At 41.8% G+C, this 24,845-nt stretch overlaps 2 protein-coding genes across 8 annotated transcripts; one reads left to right on the top strand and one right to left on the bottom strand.

Moving 5' to 3' along the window:
* Positions 1–1,010: 1,010 nt before the first annotated feature.
* LOC148396582 (microtubule-associated protein 1 light chain 3 beta) lies at positions 1,011–6,630 on the top strand. Of its 2 annotated transcripts, XM_088379265.1 has the most exons (5): positions 1,011–1,163; positions 1,234–1,341; positions 4,560–4,615; positions 4,827–4,933; positions 5,044–6,630. In XM_088379265.1, the coding sequence occupies exons 2-5, from the start codon at positions 1,302–1,304 to the stop codon at positions 5,219–5,221; spliced, it is 381 nt and encodes a 126-aa protein (XP_088235391.1). In that variant the 5' UTR covers positions 1,011–1,163; positions 1,234–1,301; the 3' UTR covers positions 5,222–6,630. The 2 variants fall into 2 exon arrangements, with proteins under 2 accessions (XP_088235391.1, XP_088235390.1); XM_088379264.1 differs by having other exon boundaries at positions 1,106–1,341.
* A 1,607-nt stretch (positions 6,631–8,237) lies between these two features.
* zcchc14 (zinc finger, CCHC domain containing 14) lies at positions 8,238–24,380 on the bottom strand. 6 transcript variants are annotated; one of them, XM_088379474.1, is made up of 15 exons: positions 24,233–24,369; positions 23,218–23,744; positions 20,627–20,845; positions 18,663–18,849; positions 16,346–16,416; positions 16,191–16,262; positions 15,997–16,064; positions 15,061–15,239; positions 13,103–13,145; positions 12,544–13,027; positions 12,364–12,461; positions 11,639–11,733; positions 11,279–11,425; positions 9,974–11,194; positions 8,238–9,400 (listed from the first exon to the last, which is right to left on the bottom strand). In XM_088379474.1, the coding sequence occupies exons 2-15, from the start codon at positions 23,710–23,712 to the stop codon at positions 9,345–9,347; spliced, it is 3,435 nt and encodes a 1,144-aa protein (XP_088235600.1). In that variant the 5' UTR covers positions 23,713–23,744; positions 24,233–24,369; the 3' UTR covers positions 8,238–9,344. The 6 variants fall into 6 exon arrangements, with proteins under 6 accessions (XP_088235600.1, XP_088235604.1, XP_088235599.1 ...); XM_088379478.1 differs by having other exon boundaries at positions 20,627–20,776; positions 23,218–24,380; XM_088379473.1 differs by having other exon boundaries at positions 23,218–24,379.
* Between the last annotated feature and the right edge of the window lie 465 nt (positions 24,381–24,845).

Raw genomic sequence — 24,845 nt, 5'->3', positions numbered from 1 at the left:
ATGCACATCTTTTGGAAGATTCCAAGTGGAAATTCAAATGGATGGTTTCCCATGGAGTCTAAAAAAAAACAATTTTACACGTATTTCCAGGCAGACAAAACTCAATCATTGTAACATAAGGGAATTACAGGACCGGGTTCTTGTACACAACTGCAGTCATCCATGCAAAAAGCTCGATTAAATGATCTGGAAAATTGGGGAGGCAGATTTTTTCTTGCCAATTTATCTGTTGCAGCAAGTCATAGATTAAAACAAAAGTGTATTTTGGTTGTAATGAGTTACAGCAGTGAGGACCCCCGAGGCATCCAGCCAGGATTATCAAGTGCAACAGGTGATCAAAGTTCTCCCTCAAATGGACAAAATCTGAACTGCATGTGATTATTTTTTTTAATACCGTGTCAGTCACACGTATGTGTACATTTTTTCAATCAAAATGTGACAAATTATTCATGTAAATAATTTATTTATTGTCGTTCAGTGTTATATTTTTTCAAAAACGGTGCCATTAACTGCTTGTGTTTACTTCGTAATCTTTTTCTGTTTTATTTTTCTTATTTATATTTCTTTGACAAAGCAGCTCTACAAAATCAGGTTTCTCTACTTTCTCTGATTTGGGGCAATCTTGCAAATCGCTGGAAAAGCCATCAGACGGACGAGGTGTGCCCTCTTGAGGAATATATGAGCAATGCACGCGTCTGATCCGATACATCAGCGTTTTGCAAGCTTGTCTGATGTGCTGTGTGAGTTCAGACATTCGTAGATATGTTATTGTTATTGGAAGTCATATTATTGCTTGATGCAACTTTTCCGAGTTAAATCAATTATTTTTTGGGTCAGTTTTGTCTGTTGCGCTCACACATTCATGCAGGAAAGTAAAAGTTCCGCCTTCTTGGCCAACACACTTCAGAAATGAGGAGGAAAAGACTTCTGTCTCAAGGGGGTTTATTTTTGGTTGCATAAAGACTACAGTCTTGCATTAAAAGAAAAAAAAAACTTACGTCCCAATAGTGCACATATGTTGCTCTATATTGAGGAAGCTGAAACGCAGGCAATAGAGGGTGGTGCGTGACGTCACTGGTCAGCTGACGGGTTTGTTTTGCTTGCTTTTGGGAGCTCGTCATAATAAAAACACAGAAGGAAGGAAGCACGTCGAAACACATCGGGTAACGTTAACGGCGACTGCCATTACAGCACAGCTCCACGCGTCGATTATAACGACTGTGTCGTCAACAGCGGCCCTTTTGTTTGCTAACACCGCCATTTACCTCCGTTGTCAATTGGGACGACGACTTTGACGCAGTATGCCTTCAGAAAAATCCTTCAAACAAAGACGAACATTCGGTAGGTATTTCTCTCCCCACATTATTCCCACTTGTTTTTCTATAGATTGTGTGTGTACATTTGTAGCCGTGCTCTATCGAGTAAAAAAACGCAAAATGCGGCCAGTTAAGCTTACATTTTAGCCACTTCAACTGAAACTGCGTCAAACACAAGTAGGGCAGATGGAGGTTTGTTGACTGGAAGGCCTCACTGTATTAATACTTTATATGTTAAACATACGACCAAATTGACACGTTCAAAGGCGTCTATATAAAATTCCGTAGCTGACCAAGGGTGAATTCTTCCACAAATGTTTTTTTTTTTTTTAGAGCTGTGGTAGGAAAACAAGCGGTGTCGAAACGGGGCACAGTAGTGAGCTGCAGGATTGGGGGATGGGACGCTATCGGGAGGAGCAAGAAGTGTCCCGACAAAAATACATTTGATTAAAGTTTCTATTTATATTTAGACAGCATTGATAGAAGGCGTAGATCTCGAATGTGTCTTGTTTGTACTTGGCAATGTCCACTTAAATTTCTTTGATGATCATAATAACGGTTGAAAGTCACGTTTATTTTTCTGTTTACGCAAGGAAAGCACGTGTGGCGATTCGAGCAGCAACATGGACATGTGTTTGTCCTTTCTACCACCCTGGTCAATGTTGTTTATTACACCCCGGCTTCTATTACAGCTACAGCGCCTTGTAATTACTCTGATAACTTTGTATTATCTTAAAAGTGCAAATTAGAATTATGTACTCTTGTATAGTAACCCCCCAGATATGAGCTATTCAAAGGAAAGCCAAGGAACATTGTTACAGAAAATTGAGGTGCTTATTTTAGCTTATTAGCCCTCTGCCACCAGTTTGTGGCATCTTTGTGTCCAAGAACTGTGTTGAAGTGATTTGCCCAAATTTTGTCACTACCTTGTGGAACTTAAACAATTGTAAACATTTTGTTGGGCGAAGGCTGCTTCTTAATGGCAGGGCCCTATTCCCTGCATATAGCACTTTTTATATTGTACTCTTGTTTTTGATTATTGATAAGAAGGAAAAAACAAATATAAAGAAAATAGTGCAGTAAAAAGTATTTCCAAGTTCATTTAAACAGCCTCTCCTGCTGGACATTTTAGCTGGTACTAAAGCAAAAACAAATACCACTTGTCTAAGTGTTTTCAAAGCATAATAATTTGATTTTTCTAACTGTTAATACTGTGTTGCTTGGCTGCATTCTAAGACAATAAGGCAAACCATTGATGTTGGGTTTTTATTAGTGATGGGGAAAATAAAGCTTCAAATTTGCTTTCTCATTGAGTTGACTCATCAAGATGGCACTCACTGTCCAACATCAGACTAAAAGTACGCTGAATTGCAATTTCACAAATCCCTTGATTTCAACATCTAGATGACTCAGCAATTCGCTCACAAAGCAAATTTGATGTTTTGTTTTCTCATCACTAATTTTTACAACAGTTACGATTATGGCTTGATTTCAAATTAGGGTATGAAATCGGATCCTTGTTGACCATTAGTTCCTCAGCTGAATTAAATCAGAAAATGAAATCTTTTCCGGAGAATAATAAAAGTAAAAAGTTCATGAAGAAATACATATAAATGATACTGAGAATATTCATGAATCAAATAATTGTTTGTTAAAAATACTGTAATTAAAATTTGGCCAAAATAGCCATTTTAAAACACAAAAACACACTCTTATGAAACGATTACCTCCTTGGTGGTCATAATACATACATGTATGACATGTAAAGTCAAAGAAGTGTGAAAATTGTCTTATTCCTTTGACACCACAGTCAAAGTACACATACATAGTATATATCGAGAGAAATGAAATGCAGTGCACTTGCGCTTTATCTACAGGTGACCAAAGTGCTTTACAAAAGCTTACATTCACCCATATAGTGGATGACTTTATTTCAACCAAAACGGCCCCTTCTGGTTAGTACAAAATACTTGATGAGGTGTCAGTCTCTACCAATGTCTTGCCAAGATAGTTCCGTGCTTAGAAAGGGATAAGTCAGCATTATCACAATTTCCATGACAAAGACAAGAAATGCAGTAATGGAAAAACCCCACCCATCCCCCCCTCCTTAAGACAAACACATGCCAGGTCCAGGGCTTCCTTCTTCTCTCTCCTTTCGTGTCCACTGAAAAGGGGTGAGTCAGACGTGTCATGAGAGACAAACATCCACAGAGCTTCCCTGTTCCTGCGCACTGAACGTAACCAAATGAGATGTTATCACAGGACATTATCCAACATCTCACAGTAAGATAAACAGTTTCAGTGTGAAAATTCGATTTGAGCGCTGATTTCAACTGTCGCAAGAATGAATGGCTGTAAATAACCAGATGGCATGTGCCATGAAGTCCACACTTATTGAACCAGAACCACAACCCTGATCAGGTCATTGTTGCAGTTGCATTTGTTGTCATTTGGGCCAGTGGCATTGGCATTGCAGATGGTTCAAAGTGCACAAAGCTTTATGCAAGGCGTTACAGCGAGGGAGGGGCATTAACGCTTCAAACTGTTGAGTAAGCCCTCGTCAATTATGTAAAGATTTATTTATTTATTTATTTTGTGGAGAGGTCATGTTTTTCTGGAAAGGCTCATCGTAACACATGAGCTGTACTAGTTAAATAGAAAATGAGTCGTGTTATAATTTGCTCATGCAACGAGTTTTGAATAAGCCCATTATGCCCGCATTTGGTTTTAGTGAGCAGTTCATTTAGTACATTGTCCTCTTGGGCTTATTTTCTGCTTGATGTCCCACATTATGACAATATGTTAAGAGCTTTATCTCGATGAACACAATATTTGTGAAATGTTGTTGTTACTAACTTGATATGTAGCCACAAACATGATGAGCCAGAGTGCTATTAAAAACTGCTCCTCATCCACACTCAGTACTGTGGTGGTGTCATTTGCATTTATGTGCCACCATCGGAAGCCCTGTGTTCTGTTTATATGGCCATATTTAAAACCTTAATGTTTGCCTTTACTAGGCCACGCCCCTTAAATGACCACATCCACTACACAAATACAACAGTACGTACAGGGAGTGGTGATGTAACCTGAATTTGAACAAAAGAGCATTGATGAACAACTAATCGTTGGTAACTAATCACATTACATAGTATTATGTTCATTTGTCCGACCGCTTTCTTTTGGAGCAGTGTGCGCTGTTTCCCGCCCGCTGACACTGCGTTTGCTTTTGTGTCCGTGCAGATCAGAGAGTAGAAGATGTCCGACTGATCCGGGAGCAACATCCTAACAAGATACCCGTGAGTGTTTTTTACTGAGGCTCCTTCACTCCTCCAGCTAACCCGCATGCTGACTTATATGGCTCATCAGTTTTCTGAAGCAGAGCGGTGATTGGCTGCGACCTCAGACCTGCCAACTGTGATGTCATTTTCAGTCGACAGAAAGTGGCAAAATGGCTTCACAGATGACAGTCTTTACAGTGGTCAAACACAGTCTGCATGTGCCCTGTAGGTGATCATCGAGAGGTACAAAGGAGAAAAGCAGCTTCCCATCCTGGACAAGACAAAGTTCTTAGTGCCCGACCATGTCAACATGAGTGAACTCATCAAGATTATCAGGTTGGCCTTTGAGACATTTTCCTGCGCTCTTATGTTCTGAATTGTATAATAAAGAATTGTAAGTGTAAAAGAATGTCAATTTGATTTATTTATTTTGCTGTGACAACCAGGAGGCGCCTGCAGCTCAATTCCAACCAGGCTTTCTTCCTGTTGGTCAACGGCCACAGCATGGTGTCCGTGTCGGCCGCCATCTCGGAGGTGTACGAGCGAGAGCGCGACCAAGATGGCTTCCTCTACATGGTGTATGCCTCCCAGGAGACCTTCGGGGCCGCCCCGACTCCCCAGTGATCGACCTTCCTCTCTTAATCCTTTTGGCCAGTGATCGGACAATTAGTTTGTTTTTTTTCACCCCCTCCACCTTGTTGTTTCCAGTGTCTACGCTGTCTTCTCACTACATTAGTCTTGACTGTACCAACTAAAACACAATCCACTGAACGTAATCACCAAGTAGAGGCTTTTTTTTGTTTCGTGGTTTCTGACTGCAAAGAGAGGAGAACCAGTTTGTGTGCCACACAGGTGCACCACAGTTAGAACCCTCTTTATTCTTGATCTTATCCTGCCGGCTGTCATGGCAACGTCGCTGTTATTTCCGTCTTGTGGCTAGACGATTATTAGACCTCCTATCTGTTCATTTCAGCTCGCGATTTTACACAAAAGCGGTGCGGCTCCACCGCTTTTATTTATATTTACAATAGTAACAGAACAAAGCTAACGTTGATTTGAAGCTTAATGGAGACAAGTGCAAGTTAGGAAGCAAATCAACAACAATCATTGAGGCATTGCTTATGTAGACGCTGTGAAAGAAGTGGATGTAGCCTCCTGGCCCGATGCGGCATCAAACGATGACTCAACGGGTGGCAAATGAAACATTTAAGCTGTGTGTTCATTTTGTAAATAATGTCAGATCAAATCTACCATAAAGCTAAGGGTTCTTTGGCAGGTGTCTACTTTATCATCAGCAACTTCGCTGTCATATTAATGGCATAATGCGCATCCATATTGTGCATTAGCTCCACCCTTGAGTCTGAATATTGTGACTTCTGGCTCCACAAGAGGCTATGTCCCCTTTTTATACTGTATCTTTATTATAGATGAGCGGTAAGTGTGATCGCACTCCCCTGTATGCGGTTTCAAATATTTTAACATTTATAGAAGATGCAAGAACGACATTGAACGCATAATGTAAGAATAAGTGCAGTTCTATTAAAGTTAGCAACTTGAGTTTCTACAATGAGTGGTCGAGAAACTTGCCTCATTTATTGTATTCAGTCACAAGCAATTAGAAGTTGTAGAAGGGGAAACAAGTGACTACAAGTAGGTCCCTTATCTTTCTAGTGTGGTGGATTTCCGAGTGCTACCGTTGCGATTCAACACATCGTCAGTGAGAGGCTTCAGACTGGTCGCCCTGTCTGCACAAGGACCTTAGTGCTTTTTATGTTTGTCGACGTACAGCTGCTTTTATATCACAGTATTTTATCTTTTTGGTTTGTTTAATTTAACTTTTTTTTTCATTGTACAAGTCTTTAGTTTCTGTTTGTGCTGTTGGACAAGTCCAAGCCACCGTGTGTTCCAGAGAGGGGGAGCATTGGTTTGTGTGTCTTCCAGCCCCTCGGGTTCTCATGTGCGTTCACATCAAGCAATAGCCAAATGTGTGTTTGTGTTGCTATTTTGTTAACAATAAAAAGTTGAAAAAAAGATTCAAGTCATATTGTTTGTTTTTGTCCAGAAAGCCAACTACAATGGAAAGTAGTATCCCCCAAATTATTTTTTATCTACCAGTTTCAACACACGAACACACACACATGCCCACAACAAAAAACATGTCTATTGCAGGAGCTTACTCTTCATACTGAAAATTAGTATATGAAAATTAGTAATGTGCACTCCAGTTATTTCAAGTGAACTGAACCTTTAGAATCAATTCACTTAAAAGACTCGTTCAAACAAATCGTTCACTTTTCACTTAAACCAGGGGTGCTGACCTCCAGTCCTCGAGGGGCCGCATTCCAATATGTTTTCCAAGTTACCCTCGTTAAACACACCTGCGTGAAAAGTTTTTGGTCATTTTCACGTTCGGCAGGACCTAAAACTTTTCACGCAGGTGCGCTTAACGAGGGAATCACACGGACACTCCATTAGGTACACCGCCATTTTCAAGTGTACCTAATAATAGGCCACTTTATTAGGGAAATATCATGGTCAAAGGTCACAAGTGTCAATCTCTAGTCCTCGGGGCCGCGTTCCAACATGTTTTCCAAGTGACCCTCGTTAAGCGCACCTGCGTGAAAACTTTTAGCTTCTTTCACGTGCAAAAGGAGCTAAAAGTTTTCACGCACCTGCACTTAACGAGGGAATCACACGGACACTCCATTAGGTACACCGCCATTTTCAAGTGTACCTAATAACAGGCCACTTTATTAGGGAAATATCATGCTCAAAGGTCACAGGTGTCAAGCTCTAGTCCTCAGGGCCGCGTTCCAATATGTTTTCCAAGTGACCCTCGTTAAGCGCACCTGCGTGAAAACTTTTAGCTTCTTTCACGTGCAAAAGGAGCTAAAAGTTTTCACGCACCTGCACTTAACGAGGGAATCACACGGACACTCCATTAGGTACATCGCCATTTTCAAGTGTTCCTAACAACAGGCCACTTTATTAGGGAAATATCATGGTCAAAGGTCGCAGGTGTCAAGCTTTAGTCCTCGGGGCACCATTTCAACATGTTTTCCAAGAGTCCCTGCGGGAAAAGATTTTGTTCATTTTCATGTTCTGCAGGAGATAAATGTAAAAAACGCAAGCAAGGTTCCAAGTCTAAAAGGACATAGTGGAATGTGCACACACCTGGGATCGAACCAAGTGCTTCCCGGATGAGAGCCCCTATCATTCACCAGTCGGCTATTTCAACCTGGCAAATCATGGCCATCTGCACTGTTTTGTACTAGTGATGTGCATTCCAGTTTAATCTTTAGAATTAGCTCACAAACGGTTTGTTCAAAAGAATCATTCCTTATTTATTTATTTATTCTTTCTTTGTTTGTTTTTTGGAAGCTATTGCTGTTGCATTGCATAAAACATACTAAATGTTACATTAATGTTAAACAAATGAAAATATTACAAATCTCCAGCAACCTGCTCATGGCTGTATCGGACATTTTTGGAATAATGTTGCAATTATTTGAACACTTGATTACTTGTCTTTTAATTTTGATGAAAAAGAAATCTTTTAACTGACTAAATAACTATTTAATGACACAAATGGACTTTTTCCAAGTTTAACCAAAAGTCTAGTGAATGAAGCCCAAAAGCCTAAATTTTCAGTTTTATTGTTGTTATTGAAATACTGGCATGAAAACAAAAACACATTTTGAATGATTTTACCAAATTGTCTTGCTGCTGTGCTGGAAAGTTACACTTAAGGCTGGCTTTAAGACATCAACAACAAAATAAAGACATCAAAATAGACCTTGAAAATTGAGCATGCTTTCTACAATTTACAAAACACCCGCCCACTCACATTTGTATAACATAAAAAAGAAAGACATTCAGTAATAATCATTTTAAATAAAGATGGCACATACTCATGCTGCACCCTCCAGGGGTCCAGATAGTGAGTAGGACTAGCCGGCCTTGTGTTAATATTTGTCTAGGTCCTGCCCAAACACTTAACAGTCAACTTGGTTTCAATGATTAGGACACAATCCTGAGCTTTCTCTTGTGTAAATTACACACAATTATGTTGTGTCATTCACCTGCAACAACAATAAACAATCTTAAAAGCAGACATGACAAAACTGGCACTTATTGGTCTTGCCTGAGTGAATGGCGAATGAAGAAGTGATGCAAAGTCTTTACAAACAGGTTTCACTGTAATAGTGAAAAGGCAACCTTAAAAAAAAAATCAGTACAATGCAGTATTAATTATACACAGGAATCAAGGTGTTCTGTGCTACAGTCTTGTTCTGTTGAAACCAACTCTAAACAATTGAATTTCAAAATGTAGCTTCCCTTCAGATGCATGTTATGAAATAGATAATACTACTGTACTGTGTAATAATATATACTTTTTTAAAACAACAATTTTGAGCCTACCAAAAGTTTAGAAGTCAAATAAGGATAAAATAAAACAAATGACACAAAACATTCAATTGCCCAACGAACAGGAAGGCAAAACTTTGGAAGTAGGCCTAACGTGAGTGCAAAGTCAAAAGACATGCCATTTACTGTATACAGTGGTCTATGAATGTCTATGAATGTCTACTCTGAGCTGAGGCAACAACAGCTATGCTAGCGGTCAGAGATGAAAAGACCAACTTGGTGGTTTGACACCAGCTTGAGCCAAACAAACTTGTGGTGAAGAGGGCTGAATTGTGGCTGGAGAAAATATTTTTGTGTTTCCAAATTCACTGCGGGCTCATCAGTCCCCAGAGTCCTTATTGTCAGAATGGGGAGTGTACTTCAGTCGAAAAGTGCCTGTGAAATAAACAGCCGAGACATCGGGTCACGAATCCTTACTTTACAATTCAGACAACAGACAACTCAAAAATGCTCTTAACAATAATAAGTTCAATGCGACCAATAATAAGTTTTAGTCTAAACACAGTATTTCAATTCATATTGCGCTTGTGGAACATGACTTGACCAATATGACCATTTTTATCCATCTGAGAGGCTGTCCGTTTTGCAACTTGCTGTTGACTGAAAATGACATTACAGTTCTTCAGGTTCCAAAAATGAAATTTTATTGAATAAAATAATATTAATAAAAATAGTGTTTAGACTAGTGGCACTCACACAACCTGAAGTGAAACAACTAGCAAAACACACTAGTTGAAGCTGGTCAATCCATTTGAACAGATATTTGAGTGAGAATAGTTTTACTTATTGACTTGTACTTGAGTCCAGAAGTTTAATCAGTGCTTCTCCTTATACCTTTATGAACACAAGCATAATGTATTCATGTTGAAGTTCAGATTGAGTATTTTTGCCCACTCTGCTGTTTTCCAAATGTGTATGGTCGGTGACATTGTTTACGAGTTGACTCACCTTGCTGTGATGACTCCATGGGTGGTTGTTTGCACCCCTCTGCTCTGTGCCCATGGCCGCCACAGTTGTAACAAGAAAGGTTCCCCGCTATTCGCTTCTGGACCGCGTTTCCCAAGATGTCATGGGGCTGGTAGAAGCTAAAGCCCTTTTGCTGGTCATGTGACCCAGGGCTCTGGCAATACAGGGGAAGCGGTGCCATCATCGGGTAGGAATAGGGCGCGGTAACGGTGCCTGTGGTGCTAGACGAGGCTATGAGGGGGCTGAGATGGAGAAGAGGGCCCAGAGTGAAGACAGAGTTGGCTGAGAACGGTTGCAGGTAGCCAGATGCAGGCGCGTAGGTGGACAGGGTGCCGTAGGCGCCGCAGTTGCCCCGACATCCGCACGAGCTGCAAACGCACATGGACTGGGTGTGGCCTTGATTTGGATCCAATGCAGTGCCGCAAGAGGAGGAGGAGGAGAGGCCATGAGGGTAGTATATGTTGCCAGGCACTGCGGCTATAGGGACGGTACTTGTGGTTGCCATGGATCCAAAGACACTTGCGCCGCTGGAGCTAGTCGATTGTGAGAGGGACTTTGTGGACGGGCAGGAGGTGGCAAAAGTGGACAAGGAGGAGGCGGGTGGGTACGAGTAGTATATGGATGGAGATGACGATGAAGAGGATGAGAGGTGAAAGTGGAGAGGAGGTTGCGACACATGGTGGAGGCTGTTTGAGGTGGAGGTCAGAGCACAACTGGTCTCAACCATCAGACTCATAGCAGTCCCTGAGTCATGGGGGGAGGAGGAGGCGTCCACTTTCAGTTTGAGCCTGGGAAGCAGGTTCTCCAGCCTCACGCCCATGCCCGCACCTAGCCCAGGACTGAAAGCCACGCTGGTACCGGGTGGACCCGAGGCTGCCATTTTAGTTCTGTCCTCTGTGCACAGGGGTTGCGGCCTGAGCTTTCCTGGGGAAGATAGAATACGCGCCTGGTTTGAGAGTGAAGAGAGCAGGCTTTGAGGGTAGCTGCCTTGTGGGTGGTAGTGGGAAAACGTGAAAGGAAGGTGGGAGGAGCAGGATGCAATGGCAGGAGTGCTGATATCCGTCTGGACCGGAAGGACCTGCGCCGTGGGCCGGCTGGGGCCTGCCGGGCAGCTGGAGTTCAGGATAAAAATGCACGAGCGCTCTTTCTCTTGACCGCCTCCTGCAGCATCTGGACCTGACACACCTGAAAAAGACACACAGACTGCTGTGCAAAATGATCCTGAGCCATATATCTCTTCACAAACAATTGTCCATCTTTCTGGTGATCTGCAGTGAAGCAACTTACGCCTGTAAACGCTCCTATCCAGAGCGGCATCACAGCAGAGGGGCGTTCGGGGGGAACACGAAGAGCTGGAGTAGCCAGAGGATGAGCTGCTGTCTGCGTGGATGGGCTGATGGTGCAGCACGCTGTCCACCTCCACTCTGAGCTCTACTGTAACACATGTGGGACTACTTTTTGTTGATACAAAGAAAGGATCGATCATCACACTGATCTGCCGAAGAGCAGAAAGCAGAGAAAAAAAATCTGGACAAACTTTTATAATTGCTGCTCCTAAATATGACATTTAAAATGCTTACTGTTCTTTTCTTCTTAAAATGTAACTTTTCTTTTCTCAGATTCAGTCTATATGTTGGGAAAAAAAACCTGCAGTGGAGGTGTGGGTGGATGGTCCCATATGACTGGAAGGCATCACTCGAGCAATACCACCACAGGTCCGCTTCTCCAGCTTCATCTCCCTGCTGGTCCCAAAATAAATAAATAAACAATCAGACAAAAGGCTTCCTTGGATTTTTGCTCAACCATAAACCAAGCACATGGACCAACAAACTTGAGAGAAAATGTGTACAAAATGGGCTGCTAGTGCCCAAAAATCAGCACCAGAGGGCGACATCAACGCTCAAAGCAAGCTGGACTGCTCCCTTTCAGCGCCATCTGCAAATCTGCTGTATGAAACTTTCCATTTTGTTTGTCTCGTTCAAGCAGGCACACGCACACATACGCAAATGCCTAACAAATGGAAACATGGTGAAAATGGAAAACGTGATCAAATGATAACAGCCAGGCTTTTCACGTGTTCATGTTATTGCAAATGCCTGCTTCTATTTCTGAGTTCCAATTTATGCACATTTGGTTGCATGCCCAAGTGTTTTTGCATTTCTTTCCCTTGATTATCTAAATCTTAGCTCTCGAGTCTAATCAAAGTTCGTAAACCGTGATGTGTTGCACGGTCTGCTGAGCGTGTAGATGCCAATCAGTTGCCAAATTGTGAGTAGGCAAACTCAAGCAAGGTGCTCTTATGCAGGATGTTTCCACATCACCACTTGCTGTCCCAGAAAAAACTCTGAGGCTTAAAAAGTAATGCAACTTACTCTGCTGACTTCTGTAACTCCAGCTGAGTCTTGAGTTTCTTTTTTGCACCCTGGGTTAAGTCGTACTTGTTTAAGTCATCTTCTGTCAGTGCTAAAAACTGTATCAAAGAAAGAAGCCTCACATCACGCTCAAATGAACTTTTTTTGATAACTGGAAGTCTTGTTTGAAACTGGGCCCACCTCTTCCATCGTCAGTTGTTTGAAGACAGGATAATATTTATGTAGGCGAAGCTTGCGCAGCCAGTCCAGGATGCCATTTTGCTCCGGGGCGTTTGACTGGGACTGTGATGGAGACTGCGCGTGGGGCTGAGAACGGGACTGAGAAAGTGAATACGAAAGGGACTGAGAATGGGGCGAATGCTGAGGTTGGCTCTGGAGCTGCAGTGGGTGAAACGGGGACTGCTGCGGCTCCGAATGCCCGTGTGGGTGAAGTAAAGGGCACGCTTTGCTTTGGGGGTGCGGCTGGGAGGAAACATCGCCTCTGCCGGAGAGGAAGCCCTGTGCGGGCAAGGCTGGCATCGTGGGAGGGAGGGAGGACAGCTGGGGAGAGTAGTGCGGAGAAGGATGTGAGAGAGGGAGAGATGAGAGGTGAGGGGTGGAGCGAGTCAGGGCAGAATTGTGAGTGCTGACAACAGGCTGGACACTGGCCACTCTGTACACTGCCCTGAAACAGGAAAAGCTGTCAGAGGTCAGAAATGCTGCACATGGCGTTGATGAGCGAGTGATGATGAAATCTTACCTGCTGGCTCCTCGGTATTGCACCATGCAGCCGGCTGAGCTTGCTGAGTGACAGATGACAATGAAAATATCATGAACATGCTGTAGAGTTTATTGCACATATAAACACAGAAATGATGTTCAGGTAATTCTTCTCATTTAGATTCCATTTTGGTTATCAAGATGATGCCATACAAAAAGCAGCTAAAGTGAAGCATAATGACATGTTGAGCATTGAAAACGAGAACCGAAGGTGAGGATAAGCGATACAGAAAATTGATGAATGGCTGAATTATGCGGTGTGGTGTATATTAGGGATTAAAAAAAAAATCCCTTTCTGAAGAGCTTGGAAAATGGTTGAGGCTCACAATCCAAAGTGTTCAGCCAATTCAAAAATTACAACTCGAGCCACAATTTTGAGAAATTTTGAGAGTGAGTCTGAGATCTACTATTCATGGTATTGGTTTCTGCAGAATAAATGTCCCCCCCAAAATGCAATTTATACTCCAGAGCGACTCATATATGTTTTTGTTCCTACTTCATTTATGAACTAGTCCGACATATATTCCGAAAAAAAAACTTTAATTATGTAAAAAAATTAAGACAACAATTTTTTTTTTTGAAACACTATAATTATGCAAGTTCCTTTTGGAACAAACAAATTTATAAAATTTGTTATTTTAAAATAAAAGGTGAAAATGTATAAATTCAAGTGTAGTTTCCTTGTATAAACAAACAGTGCATTGGATATAAATGCATATTAGTACATGTTTTTTGTATGTCAATTTTGTAATTGTGGCTTGTAACAATTGTAATTGAATTTCGATCAATTACGCAGTCCTAGACCAGAGACTACAACAGTAATTGTGCTGCGCATTGTTGGTCACAGCGAGTCCACAGCACGCTCCAAGAGGAGTAAGCACACATTTTTTCCCCTTGCCAAGTGCCTTGACTGAGCCGATAACCATAAAACAGTCTGTGGAAATGAATGATAGACTTCCAACATGCAGTTTGCAGCACTGGAATTGAAATCAATATTTGTTATGACATACAATATCACGCGGCAAACTAAAGTATAACTTTTAGGGGTTAGAATTACAACGGCTGAAAACTTGAAATATCTTCAAACAGTACAGGTGAGGAGGTAAGCGCTATATGCACCTTGGACTGGACACCGTCAAAATGAAGTGTTCTTGCTCTAACATAACAAAATATGTACATATCTGTCAAAAACTATTATGCATGCTAGAGAACGACAATATACAGTGCAATTACACAACGCTGAATCCTGACATTGACACATCATCCCTTGTGGTTTGACTCACACATACGCACACCCGCGCACACATACTGGAGGTTAAAAATACGCCCAAATGAAGTCCCATTCGTAGAATCAAATGCAAGCATTCACACAGACACACAGACACAGACACAGACACAGACACACACACACACACACACACACGAGGTCACCACACTCAGCTTCCCAACACAAACATACCACAATGAATTCCCACACCGGACAAAAATAGATGCTGTCCTCTCCCGGTAACACCTTTAAAACACACACCAAAAATTCTACAGTAACACTACCACCATCTCTTCACTGATATAATATAATAATATAATAATCAATATTCATCTCTCCCAGCACCAACACTGCATAAGCAAGCGTTCGTTCGTGCGTTCGTTCATTCGTTCATTCATTCATTCAGTAATTCATTCATTCATTCATTCTCCGAACTATTTATCTTGGCTAGGGTGGCGAGCATGCTGTCATAGGGCGAGAGGCAGGGTTCACCCTGATCTGGTCGCCAGCCAATCATAGACTGCATAAACAAGACAGGAAATATTCCCTCTGGTATCACTGTCGCTACCTCTAAAAATAGATGCCACATGTTTTGCATCCTCTCTACAGACTTACATGAGTGTCATTGAGTCGAAATGGGAATGAGTACAATTAAGAAAGAAAAGACTCACTATGGTTGGAGGTTAATGGGCAGGTTGGAATGACAGGAGCTGTGGGAGGGGAGGGAGGCATGTTAGGGAGGGAGGAAGAGAGATGAGACAGGCAGTTGGGTGAGAGAGCCCTGGTGGAGGTGAAGAAGATTTGGACGCTGTGGTGCTGGAGGACATGGCTGGGCAACATTGTCAGACATCTGAGGGCAGGTGGAGAGAGCAGACAGTTACAGGAAGAACACACAAGTGCAAATATTAACTTGTATAGAAGGTGGAAAACCAGTCCGGTTCTGGCTTTGCATTTTGACATTCTCTCGGTTCTTATGTAGGCTCCCTATGGCTACATCGACTTCCTCCCATTGTCTAAAACGTAACTGTGTTGGGCTTCATTTCCAGTGGAATGCGACGGTAAGAGGTTGTGTGAGTCCGAATTGGACAATTTTTCCTCTGAAAAGAGATGGGGGAAAAACTGCCTCACTTTGGCCCTTTATTTACATAAAAAGAGCTTTTGGATTTGGAGACGTAGTAGGTTGGTGCTGCTCATGTCTTTGAGCTCTGAAGGTTAAGGTAGTGTAGACGCCACTGAACAATTGCAATCCAAAAAGGACAAAAGGTTTACTAATGGCTGACAGAGAACGTTGATATCAAGACAGTCACAAGTCTTGGTGCTATCGGCTTCTGGTTAGCTCATCAAAAATCAGACACAACCGTGGCTGGCATTTGAGAAATGTCTGATAAATGGTTTGGAAGATATCAATCATCAAGGTTCAATATTGTTAGCTGTTCCCCTTCATCAGTACTTTACTATATTTCACTTATGATGTTAAAGAACAATATTCCAAAGTATGAGATGATGGTATTTTGTTTTCTTATTTAAAGAAAAAAAAAAATCTGAAATTCATCATTCATTGTCTAATCTAGATGTCAGCTATCATCCTCCACAGGACTGAAACTAACCTGGCATCCGACTCACTGGACTGAGGCAAGAGCTTCTCCATTCGCTCATCAGGAAATGCCTGAGACAACTGTTAGAAAATTCAAATGAAATAAAAAAAAATACTCATTAGCACATTACGGCATAGTCATTACCAAGCATCAATCATTTTAATCAATTTAAATATCCAAATATGAGTGGGCGGTGTAGTCCTCACCTGTGAAAGTAAGTCGCTCACCTCCTGTTGACTTCGCACAACTGATGTAACAAAGCCATCAGACCAGCTGGCCTGAAGATTCCGTAAAAAAAAAGAATCATTTCAATCGTGTTTAAAGAAGGTTGGAGCAAAAGTGTTAACATATGTTTACCCACCTCAAACATATAATCACTTTTGTCTTCAAACTTATGTGTCACTCCTCGCAAGGCAACTCTTTCAACTGCCACTATAAAAGCAATCGACAAAGAAAATGTACTCATGTCTGATCAAGCACAAGGAATGCTCTGAAAGCAAGAAAGCAGAAGATAACATTCGGTGAAATTAGCACGAATCTCACATTGTGGCAGATGTGTCTCATTCAATGTACGAGTCTCCATCCTGCCCACATACCGCTAGGCGGTCAGTCACCAGTACGACATTCATTCATCATTAGATATTCAATGTGGGCCGGATCTCGTCAGTAAGTGTGTTGTGCTTGAGGTTTGGCCGTACCTCCTCTTCTGCCTTGCTCAGGGGTGAGTGTTTGCAGCAGTGGGCTTTCTCCTTCTACTATACCAGCTAAACAGTGCACAGTAAGTCAGCATTTTTTTCACATTGGGTACCAACTGTATGAGCAGCATCGACCTCCAACACAAGAGTCCGCGGACACGTCAAGAGGTGTGTGACATCACACGGCTTCTTCAAATTTGCTTCATGTCAATACATATGGGATGAAATTGATTTCAAATGGCATAATGGGTTTTGTAGATGGGTGTGATGGGAAAATGACCTCTACACATGAAAGGATTCAGACTCCATAAGGTGGCTTGAAAGCATAGCAGACACGCAGGGACAAGCAGCTGCATAGAGAACGGAGGACATGAACAAAGAAGGCCGAGGTTTGGACATGTATGGTGTGTACAGTATGTGTGAGTGAAAACAGTAAAGGTTTTTCTGCATGCTGCTTAAGCGGCCAAAAGAGTGGGTCGAATACTTTAGTTCCAAGGATTACATACAGTGAAGATGTTTTCCTAATGCTGTGTGTTTCCTAATGATGTTTTGGATTTGTTAAAGTGTAAATCATGTGCCTCCACTTCTTCACAATCATGTTTTAATGAGCTCAAAATGACTGTTGTGTGCCTGTGCTCATGTTGAGCGTTTTATGCCGATGACAGCTATGCGATGTGACCATGAGGTAATCTGAGATTGGCGAGTATTGTGTTTCAGACACAGGCAGGGAGCCAGACAGTATGGTCTAGACCAGGAATGGGCCTACACTCTTGAGTGGTCTTTTGAATCATTTTCCCCCAAAACAACAAAAAAATAAAAAAATGTTTGGAATAAAAAAATTGGAGAGGTTGATTATAAGCATTTCATTGAGCTCTCACCAATTTACTTATTCAATGATTTTTATTTTTATTTACTTATTTAGTAGCCCTCCAATTCAGTGAGCCCTCACATTAATTTCCAAGATTTCTATTTACATATTTAGTAGCACTGACGACGAATTGTGGCAAAGGTTGCCCATCCCTGGACTACTCTTGGTAAAGTGTAACTTTGTTTAATATAAATTCACTGGATCTCACAGGATGGTTAATTTTTAAATGGTTGATCAAGGAAGATAAGCTACAACACCTCCAATTTCCAAAGTTCCGCGGCCCCCCATACCCACATATACATTGCCTTCTTTTGCATTTATTATATCTGGATCCAATAGCAATGGACAGGTCATAACTTGAGTTTTGGTAATCCAACCAACTAAATCTCTCAAGTCCCCCAGGCTGCTATCCATACGGTTTTAGACAACACACCCATCTGAAATGATCAGGATCCTTATCATGCTTCTACACAGTTCGGGGATGAGCTGATCATTTGTATCAGGTGTGTTTGACGAAATCAAAATCATTGTGGATGGCACCGGTGTTCTTTGGATCTTTGGAAGCCACACTAAAAATGATCAATCTTGCCATGCCATTCATTGTGTGCAGATACTTGATGTGATAGCACAAACAATTTTGCCTCTGTGTATCCATACAGTACAAACACCGTCGCCAAACTATTTCAACATAGGCACATTTAGCAGGCCAAATCATGACCAACACACACAACAATAAGCATAATAAAGTCCTGCATATTCAGTCAATAAAGTTGTACTATCGAGATGTTGTCTACATGGGCCATCTGAAGTTGCAACCATGAGTGAAACGAATCCCTGAGTGATATATAACACTGCAATTCCTGTGGCTGCATTCTTGAAGCTTAGTAATGTTCCGTGGGACTAGCATGTTACATCTTGCCCGACGAAGTTTGACCGGGTGCGCTGTACGTAGTTAGACACACGTTTCATATGCACCGGTTGGAAGTTCAGGCATTCATCATTAGGTCAAGCTGATGATGACAGTGAAAGGCTATTTATAGAATATGATAGAGTGTGCAAGGAGGCCGACAGGGGTGTCAATCATATCAAGCCATGATACTTCTCCAGAGGCTCACCTGTTCCTCTTTTCCCCTGATGACTAGTAGGTGTTGCTGCAGCATCGTGGCCCTGCCCACCAGTTGGAGGAGGAGGTGCGAGGTCAAGGTGAGGAGCGATGGGTTCCTGGCTAACTGCTGGAGCTCCTCTTCCAATTTTCACCCCTGATCCAAGTGCAGGGGCTATACTCGCCTCTCTGGGCTGGTTCTGGAGAGCATGAGGGAGAGACCATTCAAAAAGAGAGACGGAAAGAAAGAAGGAAATCTGCAATTTTAGCCTGATCTCAGAGGAGACTAAAGGGTTCCAGTCCATCCCTTCATTTCCTGATTAGGAATTGTGCTCCAATGTTTTTATCCATATATTCTATACCAAACTATGTAACAATAATTTATGGTACATAATGCAAACATTGTGGCATACTGTCTTTACAAAATTCTTGAATTTAAAACGGATAAAAATGCTGTTTTCCCCTTGCTTGTGCATATTGAAGCAAACCTGCATGAAACATGCAATTGGGACAGTCTCATTCACATCACACGGGTTGGGCCTTCTCTCTAAGTCTCAAACCACAAACACTGGAAGACACATGGTTTTGATTATGGACACAGAAAACATACTCAAATACAACAGTTAAGTTTTGTTTTAATGGGAATAAATTGTGTCTTCTGTCCTTTGTGTTGACCAATTCATAGCTCATGCTGGGCTACGGTGAAAACTTTAAGATCCCTGTAGCTAATGTCAAGTTTGCTGCAGTTAAGAAAGGCACTGTAACATCCATTAGAAAGGTTTAACTCTCAAGCTACACAAAGAGATCCAGAGGGAGAGACAGGATTGCTAGCTTCCTTTGGATTCACTTGAGACACACACACACACACACACACACACACATGCGCGCGCACACACTGAAGCAAACCACAGAGGGTTGATTTCAGCAACAAGAAATGTGCTGAGCTGCAGTAAGTAGGAGCCAAGGGCAACAAAACACTAAATACAAATGCTCTACTCTGAGCAAGGGTACTTTCCCTTCACCGCTCACTCATGTTTAAACATTTTGCCGAATCCTCTTAGGTTTGAGAAGGATAGTGAAGACATCAGGAGGAACAAACAAAAAGTCAAAGATTTCATAAACTGATTTAAATCTATGAAGGGCAATTCTGCCTCGAATTTGATGTATTTTTTCAAAACATAATTTTAGCTGTTATTTTAAGACATGGTTAAGAACTTGAGTCAGTGCACTGATGCATTCACATTAGTGAAGGGCTTGACTTTGGACAGAGACACGATGGGGAGGAGGGAGGAGCAAAGCGAGCCGACATACAAATCTTGCTAGTAGTTTGAAAAAAGTCCCCTTTAAATCTTAACAGCAAGTTTTAAACTACTCACAGACTGATTGCATGCAATGTTTCAAGCCTGTTTTGAAATACAATAAAATACAGCATCTGGAAACATTCCGCATTTAATGGAGCTCTCTTATTATTGTGCATTGTTAGTCATGCAGCTCGATATGCACGTCATACAAACAATCATACAAAGGAAACATTTTAATAATAATATAATGCATTTTATATGGCATTTTTCCATACACTCTGACGCTTTACATACACTAACAGTAAAAAGGGCTCTGTTATAGTCAGACCACACAGCTGGGCTGCCTTCCACCGTGTGAGAGTCAATTATATCATGTTCACATGTAATCGTGTAATAGTGCAAGAGCACAGATGAGCGCTACCATTATTTGTCTGCCATCAATTCATGACAGTCCTACATGTTTTCCAATGATGGTCTGCAACACCCCCAATAGAGCCATTGACTTCACAGATTCACAAACTCATGCGTTATGTGTGTGGATTAGCATGAGGTCAACTACATTGGGGTCACATACCAGAGTAAATGGTAGATGAATTTGAACATCTGAGCTGGATACAGCTGTTAGATGTTAACAGTTTTACTTTCCATGAAAGATACAGTTGCCAAACCGTCCTACCTTGTGCCAGCAAGTGCAAGGTGAATGACAGAGATGAGCAGGAGATACCGGCAAGGAGGCCGCACTTGTATCTGGAAGCGAGCAGCCAGAGGGAGACAAAGTGGCCAGGCCAGGCAAGGACACATTGTGCTGGGTATAGTGGTGATGCAGCTGAGTGTAGGAGAGAGCCACTTGATCATCACATGGGCCTGCTCCTTGACCGTCTTCTCCATAGCTCACCTGAAATATCCAACATGAACTAAATATACAAAAATGCATCTGCTTTCACTAAGTCCTCTGTTTTTGATCAATCTGAACAACTATCACAAGTAATGCTTCCAGCATTGTTGAACAATATATGCAACATTCATAAAGTGCATTTCAAGCCAAGCATATTTTTTGTGGCTCGACTTAATGTGCATATTACAAGCAGTGGCTTTGCTGTGGAGCACTATTTGTAATCACACGATAAAACGAAATGTCAAATGACCAATGCGTGATGTAATAACAATATATGATGTCATGCAGCAGACTGTTTTTATGACAGTCGGGTGAAACTACTGGTATAATCCTTAAAGAGGAAGTCAACCCCAAAATGTTCTTTGTAATAATATGTTCTGTGAAGCCCAACGAGTCAACACTGTGTTGCAATTAATGTTTCTTTTGTATAATATGAATTTAAAAGCCAAAATCCACCTGTTTAGAGCCATATCAATGGGCTTAGCATCAGAAAACTGCAGTTTTTGATCTGAGACCTAGCAACTGTAAAGTTTAGACAAGTGTGGGCACATACAACATATTATTGTAAAGAAAAACTGGAGGTTGGCTTCCTTTGTAATATTTGTAGACTGAAGTTACGTTAAGTAAACAGACTCATATTCTAAGTAATAATAGAATATATGTAATACAAAATTAAAAGAAGCATGTTTGGATGATTTTTCATTTTGAAGTGTAATATTCGTGCAATGCATATGCAACCTGGACCACCAGCTAGCTTCACATTATGGTTTTATAATTGAAATTTAAACGAAGCATTCTATTGTTTTGTCTTCATAACACTTACAGTGTAGTTCCATTATTTCAAACGGGTCCAACCAAATGTCAGAGGTTGGCTAAGATCGCAAAACAAATTGGTAGAGCTTCAACTTCCATCACCGTGACGTAATTCGTTTTATCCTAATTAATTCCAGCGACAGACAGCGTGATGAACTAGTGATCAGCAAGTCCGCCTCACAGTTTGGATGCCTGGAGCTCATCTCCATCCTTTCAATGTGGAGTTTGCACGTTATCGCCGTGCTCTCTTGGCTTCCCCACATTTCGAAATCATGGATGTTGGCTTAATTGAAAACTAACTAAAATAAGTTGTCCATGTAGGTGTGAACAAAAGTGTGGCTGCTTCTTTGTCTATATGTTTCTTGCGATTGGCTGGCATGACGTCCTGAGTGTAGACTATCTTTAGCCAAAAATCAGCTGATAAGTGGGAGTTAAAAAAAAAAACCCTCAAAGGATGGATTTCAGCTTTCTTAATCAACTCACTATACAGCTAAAGATTATCTCGATTTAATAAGAACATGCACAACAGAAAATCCTTCCACTGACAAAAAGGGAAAAAGCTTCTGCTTTTGCAGACATCTCTAAAACCTTACTGTCAGTCAAAGGAGAAGTTTTCACCTACACACATATCATTTACACAACTGAGGTCTGTTGTACGAACAGGTGAGCCGTCATTGACTGACAAACCTGTAATTTTCCATTTAAGACGCCATTTGAGTCTTGCATGCTCATCTGGAATATATTTCCTTGGACTGGTTTCATAGTGTCTAGGTACTTGGCCTTACCCTTCTCTTCTAATAAGTAGGTGAACTCGTCACTGTGTTTAGTTTGTTGTATTAAATATTGTGGTATTGGCAATTGGCATATAGGAGTTTCTAATGCTGGCCTGCTTTGTGGCCAAAATCTGGGGAAAATCAAATGCACTGAATATATATATATATATATATATATATATATATATATATATATATATATATATATATATATATATATATATATAATTCAAATCCCATGCTTCAGAATTGTGAGGCTAGCCTGTTTGTGAATTTGGCAGAAATTTGGCCAAGTGTTTTTTTTGTTCTTTTGGGGGGGGGGGGGGGCTTGGGCCATCAGGCTAAGGTTAATGTGAGCCCTGCATGTTCAGTAACAAAAACATTTACCTTTCAGCGATGTACTATGCATTTGGAGAAAGAAAATTGCTTTTGCGGAGGATTACTAACCACCGTCTGGCTACTTGTTTAAATTGCTTTAAAAATATGCACTTACTGTCTTGCAAATGTCAACTCTGGTATGAGAAATGTACCAAAACGACTGGGAAATTGCAATCAACCATTGCATTATGTGCACTTGAACCATCTAATGAGGGGTCACTACAAGAAGAAGGGAGGAGGATGAAGAAGAAGAATAAATGCATTTACAATAACAGTGATCACTGGATTAACAGTCAGCCAGTCAGACAGATAAATACATAGATATATATAAGGTTATTTGAAATAGCCAAATGCCTTAAGTTTTTTTTTTTTTTTTTAATTTCATCTATGGCATTCCACGGTTCTCACCTGCAGGACGTCCTGTATCTCGCCGAGTTGCTGCCTCAGGACCCGTTTCTGGTGGAAGCTGAAAGCCGGGTGGTTTGATGCCATAGTGAAAAGCAACAAAAACTGCTCCTCGGCCCTTCCGTCGTTTAAGGCCAGGCCGTAGTTGTTGATCACCGTGTCTATATGTGTCAATGTCTGGTACAAGACCCCCGCAGCCTCTCGGTTGTCCGAGCCGAGCAGGGCGAGGGATACCAGCAGCTTACTCCGCACCACCTCGTCCGTGATGTTAGTGAGTCCGGATAAATCGGTGGGGTTGTTAGCTTTGATCTCTGCATCCCGGAGCGAATGGTAGTCCTTACGGGCCAAGTCCTCCAGGCAGGAGCCGAGGAAGCGAAGCTCGATGGGGACACAGAGGTCCAGCAGGCCACACAGGAACTCGGCTCTCTGGGCAGAAGTGAGGGACGAGAACCAGCGGTACACTCCTTCCCTCTGGACGTGGCTGTGACTCTCCACCATAGTCAAAACACCCACTGACAGCGGGTCCGAAGCTTAACCAAAAAAACGGACTGTCTTTTCAAATGAAAGTAAAGACATACAAACAAAAACAAACAGAGGGGCGCGCAACCAGAAAGTCACAGGCACTGTGAGAGCTATTGAGTTCACCAGCCAGAGCTCTTTCTCGTGTCACACAAAGATTGCTTCCCTCCACAACTCAAAGAAATGGGTGACACCGTCTCGAGGGGTTATAAATCAACTTGGCGTTCCACTCTAAGTATTCTACTTGGCGTTCAGGACAACCTCCGCCTGCTCCCCCTGCGCCGGTCGGACCGCAGCTCCAGTGATAGCCGAAGAAACAATAAGCACACGGCCAAGCAAACGTTCGAAACAGTCGTCGCCGCCTTCTGCCATTGAAAAAGTCACGCAATCATCTTAATATCAACAGGCATCTTGCCAAGAGTTCGCCGAAAGTTAACAGCGGCTCCAAAAAGTTTGCCGAAAGTGAACATAACGCGAAAAGTTGAAAATGCGACGTTACCTTGTGAAACAACACTGCAGAACAGTACTTTACCGAAGGACAGCCAAGAACGCGCTCGTTGTATGCATTAGTGTGTTGTCTTCATCCTGCAGTGGCACGAGATAGATTGAAGAAAATAACAGCTGGTTACAACACTATCCGGTGATTTGTCAACCGGTGGTCTGCGGCCCTCTAGTGGTCTGTGGTGGTATTGCAGGTGGTCTTGATTTAGTTTCCATTTTATTTTGTGAATGATTTACCCATCTAAATTATGTCAAATATAGCAACTGTAGCTTCGCAAAATAGACATACAGATCCAAATAAATATGTATATTGTTTGTACTCAGGTCTTGGTGCTGTAATTTGAATTTGCCACCAGTAGATAGCAGCAAATCTTCGTGTCTAAAGCCACGCAATGTCGCTTGGCCATTCGTTTAGACAAAAATTAAAACCAGTTATGTTGTGTTTGGAAAATTCCGTTTTGGCCTGTTTTGTTTTTAATCTATTAATTTAACTTTACAAAAAATGTAAAGTTTGCATCAACCGCTTTCTGCCTAGGAAGAACGATAGGCACCGGTTGTTATAGTAACCATGCTCGGTGCTCCCCTCCAAAATACAGTAGTCATGTACCTCT

Source organism: Syngnathus floridae, chromosome 6 (genome assembly GCF_059516105.1).
Source record: "Syngnathus floridae isolate MCC-2025c chromosome 6, RoL_Sflo_1.0, whole genome shotgun sequence".
NCBI classification, from domain to species: Eukaryota; Metazoa; Chordata; class Actinopteri; order Syngnathiformes; family Syngnathidae; genus Syngnathus; species Syngnathus floridae.
The sequence above is the reverse complement of the archived record's forward strand: the minus strand, read 5'-3'. Positions and strand labels throughout refer to the sequence as shown.

Coding starts and splice junctions, on each gene's coding strand:
- LOC148396582 (XM_088379265.1), top strand. CDS start 1,302: ATGCCTTCAGAAAAATCCTTCAAACAAAGACGAACATTCG. Junction 1,342..4,559: donor CAAACAAAGACGAACATTCG/GTAGGTATTTCT, acceptor GTGTCCGTGCAG/ATCAGAGAGTAGAAGATGTC. Junction 4,616..4,826: donor AACATCCTAACAAGATACCC/GTGAGTGTTTTT, acceptor TGTGCCCTGTAG/GTGATCATCGAGAGGTACAA.
- zcchc14 (XM_088379473.1), bottom strand. CDS start 23,712: ATGGTGGAGAGTCACAGCCACGTCCAGAGGGAAGGAGTGTACCGCTGG. Junction 16,065..16,190: donor TGAGCGACTTACTTTCACAG/GTGAGGACTACA, acceptor ATTTTCTAACAG/TTGTCTCAGGCATTTCCTGA. Junction 13,146..15,060: donor CCCATTAACCTCCAACCATA/GTGAGTCTTTTC, acceptor TCTGTCACTCAG/CAAGCTCAGCCGGCTGCATG.